Source organism: Hemiscyllium ocellatum, chromosome 35 (genome assembly GCF_020745735.1).
Source record: "Hemiscyllium ocellatum isolate sHemOce1 chromosome 35, sHemOce1.pat.X.cur, whole genome shotgun sequence".
Classification (NCBI taxonomy): domain Eukaryota; kingdom Metazoa; phylum Chordata; class Chondrichthyes; order Orectolobiformes; family Hemiscylliidae; genus Hemiscyllium; species Hemiscyllium ocellatum.
In genome coordinates this window covers 32,347,436-32,354,629 of record NC_083435.1, presented here as the reverse complement: position 1 = coordinate 32,354,629, position 7,194 = coordinate 32,347,436, and the positions used below count along the sequence as shown (strand labels likewise).

Here is a 7,194-nt window from a genome sequence, read left to right as displayed (position 1 = left end):
TAGAAAATGTAATGACTCATCAGAAATAGACACATCTAATATTACAGCAGAAAACCTCTTATAATGCATGGATTCTCGACATAAAATTATATTTGTTGTTACAGTTATCGTCAACTTCAAATCTATCACTCATTAACATATCCAATTTAAAGATTATACACGTATCTGAGATAAATACGATATGTGGATTTTCATCATACGGCAACATTAATCTTAATAAATTGTCAAGAAGCATTGACACACTGAGCGACCTCAGAATCCACTTCTATTTATCTGTTGAAATGCTCCGATGCACACTTCTGAAAGCCTGAATATTTTCATCGTCTTACATTCCTAGAGTTGAGCATTGGGTCAATGTTGAAGTTCCATCATAGTTGACTCATTGGAAATTGACACGAGAGGTTGATATGTCCAATAAATTATAACCCAGCAGATGAAGCCATTTGAAAATATCACTAGTTCTGAAACGATGTCGGAAGGCTGGGGAGGATCTAACTGTTTAGTTTTAACAGTTACCCAAGTATGTTTACAGGAACATATTGTCTGTCGCCTCAAGAAGTTTTATACCGATAAATTGCTGAAGCCTGTTTACCACTAAATCCCATGAGTTTCCTTTACATTTCCTCCTTATTTAATCTTCCAATGAACAAGGCATGAAGAAGCTGGTGACCAAAGAGGAATGTGACTTTGCAACGAGAGTGAACGCATTATTTCGGCAACCTGGTCAGTCATCTCATTGTATGTCATTGGACTAGGTGTAAGTTTAATTCGATTCTATTGACTCAGCAGTAGGGACAAGACTACACGACGAAAAGGTCTCCCCTCAAATTATGTTAATCCAATCAACAAGCGATTTATTTTTCACAGAGAATTTAACAAATCCTGCATGGACAATAATACAGAAAAGGAAATAAGAGATTTTTGTTGATGTGTTGCTTTTTCATTGTAATTATATCTGCAGAATATCTGTTTTATCTTCAAGAATGTTTTAATTTAATATTATTGACAGTATGTGTTAAATGATATGTAAGTCACCACCCTAAGGCAGGCCAAGTTAGTGGAAGCAGAATATCTCATAATGCATCATTACCACAATTTGTTTACTGTGGCTTTACACAAATCATCAGCATCAATATGGCATTTGCTATTTAAGCTCCAGATTTAAATTATTTCAATGCATACCAGTAGATCCAGTGATTTTACTGACAATTCAATGCTAAGCTTGTACCTGAATTGGAAGCAGTATACCATCTGGGAGATACACTGGAGTTACTGATTAGGGTTGAAATAACAATCTCATAACTGATCAAAAAAAAAAGTCATGACTTTCCACATTTAATTCAAATGTGTATGAACAATGAAAAACATGTACATTTCTGTGCCTGACCCATGTTAACAAAACATTTCTGATAGTTTTTTTCTGGAATGTTTTGGGGAAAGAATCGTATTTTACTTAAAGGCAAAATACAACACAGGTGAAAGCAAGAGAATAAGCATTTTTAGAGCACTTATCAACTAATCTTGTCAATACTACACAGCAACAGAAATCTGGTACCAGTGTATAATTAAATGAAATGCGATTAAATATCGTCAGAGTTTCTTAAGATTATGACTTATTTTTATCACCTGATTTCTATGAAGTGAAAACGGCGTTTCAGCCAAAGGACACTTCAGCATACTCTTAAGCTCTTCTTTGAATTTACGCTGGGAAACAGCGTAGATAAACGTATTTGTGCAACAACTCAACGTCCTAAGTATATATCCAGACTGTTCAAGAATAGTAAATGGATCGTTGTAATCTGCCACCAGTAATTTTTCATCCGTAAATTGCACAGATACATAAGACACCATTGTTACAATCCATAAAATTACGAAGTTGCCAGATATAGCCAGCAATAGAATTATTGACTTTCTGCGGATTTCCATTTCTGGATCATTGCAACTCTGATCACCAGATTTTCCTCGGAGTGCACATCGGATTCTATTAGCTTGCAGAATATGCTTGATGGTCATTGTATTAAAGAATATTACCAAAACAAATGGGACAAATGGAGTTAAAATCGTGTCCAGCCACCAATATGCCATCCAGATGGGTAATGTATAGAAACTCGCTTTAACGGAGCAGGACCATGGTACATTGTCAATAAATTCCCGGGGTTCAACTGCAAAATAGGCAGGAACAGAATGTAAACTACTCAAAGAGCAAACCACTGCTATGACCACAGTTGTTGTTTTAATGGTACAGTAGGTGGTTCGCAACTTTTGACAACAAATCGCCACGAATCGATCGAAGGTGAATGCGACAGTTAACCAGACAGAACAATCAATTGACGCCATAACCAGGGCAATGTTCAGGCAGCAAATCGGTGAATAGTTAAAGAACGAATACGGAAAATACGAATCCTTAATCTCATACAATATGATGTTGAATACCATTACAGATAAATCCGCCACTGCCATGGCAACTAAGTATTGGGTGATGCATTTGGAGAGGTTGCAATGTCCGCGGGAAAGAATCACAATTGTTACAATGTTAGCTGCAAACAAGTACAGAACTAATGTGTTAACTCCGATTGTACACAGAAAAGAAAATCAATCGATATTTACTTTGAATGCAAAAGAATGTGCAGCTTGCATTGGACTGAATGCCACTTAAGCTATCCATTTGAAGAATTACGCTGGTCAAACATTAACATTATACAACATCAATACTACAATAAAATATATGAAGTATACACTAACAACGCTGAAATATTAAACTAGATTTTTACTTGATAGTGTTTCTACTCAACAAACTTAAAAATTCCAAAGTTCTCTGCACAGTCTGGCAATTTACCTGATGAGCCAAGAATAAAATGGTTTCCAAAATTTCTACAGCCTGAATTATACAATGATAGGATTCCACTGGAATGCTGCAGATGAGGTTTTCCGGGATATTCTTATGGGCAGGAAAAATATTAGTTTTGAAGAGAGATGGCATAGGAGCTATCAATGATAAGAGTACAGATATGTGTAAAGGCACAGGAGCTGAAGAAGGGTCTTCAGTAATTTTTGGTGCCAGAGATAAATGAGAATTAGAGGTTGAGATTAAAGTTTGATTACCAACTGGCTTCGCAAAATTGCAATGATTATAAGTTACAATACTTCCACAGAATCAAAGATCGCACGTTTCTGGTATCTTTCGTGAAATTTTACTCTCACTCGTGGCTCTTCACTGTAGTTCATTTCCCTTAATGCTATCAGACTGATAACACTGCTTAAATGTTATTGGCATGGGTGTTTTAAACTCATGCATTCAAATGTGTTCACGAGCACAATGAATTGGATTTTACATGATATATTTGAACAGCTGCAACAAGGAACATTCTCGTTAAAAACAAACGTCTGTGTTATAATTGATAACATAATTACATTCATAGCAGATTGGGTAGCTGGCCAAAAGCAGGGTTAATACATAAGTTGGCATTTATCGAATGGGTGTATATAACTAGTGAGGCCCTGTAGAAATCTATGCAGGGATGTCAAATTTTTACTGAGCACATCAAGGACTTAAATAATTGAAGACAGCATTTTATAGCTTCGATGTCATTACGCTCGAACGAAAATGTCGTCTCTTCGGTGGTTATGTGAATTTCGAGCTCTCCTCTTCGATTGCCGAGCACGAGAGGACATAGATTTAATTTGAAGGGTGATAGATAGAGGTCAGGATGTCAGAGGTGGCTTCTGTAGTCAAATAGTAAGGGCGTGGAGCGCACTGCCTGCACCAGCATCAGAATCGACAAGTTTACGGGAATTAAATGCTCATTGGATAGACATATGGATGAAAATGGAATAGTGTAAATAGAAAGGCTTTGGATTGCTTCCACAGGTCAGCTCATCGATGTCTGAAGGGCCGTTTAGAGCACTGTAAAGGGAAGTTCGAAATGAACGCAAAGGAGAGCATGGAATGTTACTTACAGATGATAAGTAAGTAGATCAAATTATTTCAGTTATGTATCGGATTGTGGAATTCGAACAGGAATCACATCTGTCAAGATTATTCAAAAATGTAACAGGTGCGAAGGATGGAATGGTTGACATCTCCTTTTGATTATGTCTGTCTGATATTTCACTCTGATACCTGAAAGCTAATGATGACTCATCTAGATAGCAAGTTGGTTTTGAAATTGCAAGACTGACATCACACCTGAGACTTCGGATTTTTTTTTATCTAAGAGAATTTCTACACTGTTTTGGTTCTGTTCGCCGAGCTGGGAATTCGTGTTGCAGACGTTTCGTCCCCTGTCTAGGTGACATCCTCAGTGCTTGGGGGCCTCCTGTGAAGCGCTTCTGTGTTCTTTCCTCCGGCATTTGTAGTGGTTTGAATCTGCCGCTTCCGGTTGTCAGTTCCAACTGTCCGCTGCAGGTCGAGGTCGATGTGCTTATTGATTGAGTCTGTCAATGAGACCTGGACCCAATATACCGACCACTGCAGCGGACAGCTGGAACTGACGACCAGAAGCGGTAGATTCAAACCGCTACAAATGCCGGAGGTAATATCAAATAAGCGCTTCACAGGAGGCTCCCAAGCACTGAGGATGTCACCTAGACAGGGGACGAAACGTCCGCAACACAAATTCCCAGCTCGGCGAACAGGACCACAACAACGAGCACCTAAGCTACAAATCTTCTCACAAACTTTGAATTTGTACACTGCACTGAAAGGGACCAGACCACTTATGCTCATTCGAGATAGTTATCTTTTTTCTGAAAATACAGCCTTCTGTTTCTTGTTTAATTGAACAGTCTGTAAAATCTAATTTTAGCATTTTTCTACCGTTATTTTTAGTCCTCTGAGATACATTACGAGCACAGAATTCAAATATATTTAGACCAATACATGAATATATTCAAGGAACTTTTCACCACCCAGTGAAATATAAACTATAACTATGATTTCCTTCCCTCTTACCCAATATTATAACACAAATCGATGATACCAGTGACTGTATGAACCATTTTATGTTGTAATTATTCTGTGCAGTTTAGGAAAAAAACGGTAAAACTTTAAGAAACATTTTAATTTATATATAACATTTCCATTTTTGTCACCAAACCTATTATTTTTAATGGATAAATCATTCTGAATGTAGACGTACTCTATAATATATTATAAAACATTCGTAACTCATCATTCTCTCACAAGGGTTCATTTAGGTCAGGAAATCCATTTTTCTACCTATTAATGTTAATTGTTTATCTGGTAGGAATCATAATCTCTTCGTATGTTGAATAAAATAATATTCATTGAAAAAGTCGGAAATTCTTGTTATGAAATCATGATAGAAAAGAAGAAAAATAAAATGCACATGAAGCTATTTGCTGATGCATTTTAAATTAATACACAATACAATATACAGCATCAATAGCAGACTCAAAGACTCTTTCTCCGCAATTAAATGTTTATTATTACGAATTTAACGTACAAGAAATGTAACTGACAGGCCATTTTATCCCCACCTTGCCCTTCTGCATAATGTTGTTTCGACACCACAGTTTTTGGTGTCGAAAGCCAGTTTGAAATGTTTTACCATAGATTACTGTCACAGAAATCATTGCAGTAGTCAGATATTTTTAAAAAGTTATCAAAGACACTGTTTTGCAAATCATTGAATCGTTATGGGTCGCCCTTTCTTACAGCATTTAATATCAGATTGTTTGCATATTTATTGAAAAGCACAGACGTCAGCATTCTTGCCCATAACTAAATTCCCTTAAATTTTGCCTTCTTGGAGTGCTAAAATTCATTTAGTGTCGGTAGATCGAAATGGCACTAGCCAGTGAGTTTCAGGATTTTGATCCAGTGACATGGAAGTATTTCCAAGGCAGAATGATGAGTTATTTGTTGGCACACAGTTTTGGGACGGGCCAGGTATGTTCATCAATTATTCTTGCAAAAGAGAAGACTTAAGAAATGCATAATTTTGATAATTGAACAAATTGAGTTTCAGCAAATCTCGTGACTTAGACTTAAGATAGTTATTCACACATTGATAATGGATTTATGGACAAAATGTTTTAGCAGGCGTCCTCTCATATTGTAGAATTAGATATCACAAGAATGAAATTAAAGAAAATGAGCTTTCAGAGCTCATTTCTGTGCTGGAAGAATACTCACAGCAGGACTGTGTTTTGCTTCCCTCCTGAGTTTACCGCAAGAGCATAACTATTGAGACAGGTCGATCATTGTTTTTCTGCAAATCCGTAAATTTGTTGTTAATTATCACTCTTTCAATGGACAGGCAATCAGAGTTCTTGGAAAATTTTGCGGTTTAAACACAGAGAAGCCACCGTTTCAGTAATGCAAATATTTCCCTAAAAACGCAGTTAATCATAGATTCTTTCAAGCTCCTGCATAAGATGTCTTGCAATTCAAATGACTCAATTGGCAACATGAGAGCGAAATGGAGAGTCGACAGTGCTTCATTAATGATACAAATTAATATCATGTCATACAAAATTGAACTGAGCATCTCAACCACAGAAGGGTTTGTAATTCACTTAAAAAGTGACCATAATCATAATTAATCAATGTTAGCCACTTACCTGGAACACCAACTATTGCAAGAATGGGGTAATAAATGCTTTCTATCTGTATGATTATTGGATTTCCCATTTTCAGAGAGAATGTACTTCTCTGTCTTCTGTCAATGCAGATCTCTTGCTGTCAAATTCTTGGCTCTTTTATGCTTCGCAGAAACCTCAAGTGACAACATAAGCGTTGGACAAGAATTGCAATTAGCTGATATTTTTCAACATACAGATCAAACCCAACGGTGTTCACTTCTGCAGCTTAAGCAGTTGTATTTTACAGAAGAATGCACATTACGAAAATGCTTGGTCTGGAGCATTACGGTGTTCATATTTTGAAGAAAATTATCTTTATATTTGCACTCCAACTGCAGTAGTACGAATGCTTACATCTGACCATGTTAAATATCGGATTTGTGAAGGGTGAAAGTCAAAATAAATTAACAGATTGCAGATGGTTTAATGGCAATGATGTAGTCGATTTTTATCCCTTTATTATCACAACGTAACATTATATCTTTTCCAGTCAAATCCATGTATACTGTGGCTACCATGTTTGAGTGAAATGTTGAAACAGAGCGCAAAGGCGCCATCAATTCTCAACTCTTGGCAGAGCTCCTCATG

General features: G+C 36.7%; 1 protein-coding gene across 1 annotated transcript; it reads right to left on the bottom strand.

Moving 5' to 3' along the window:
* Positions 1 to 1,590: 1,590 nt before the first annotated feature.
* LOC132832615 (sex peptide receptor-like) lies at positions 1,591 to 2,460 on the bottom strand. Its single transcript, XM_060850698.1, has one exon. The coding sequence runs from the start codon at positions 2,458 to 2,460 to the stop codon at positions 1,591 to 1,593; it is 870 nt and encodes a 289-aa protein (XP_060706681.1).
* Positions 2,461 to 7,194: the final 4,734 nt, after the last annotated feature.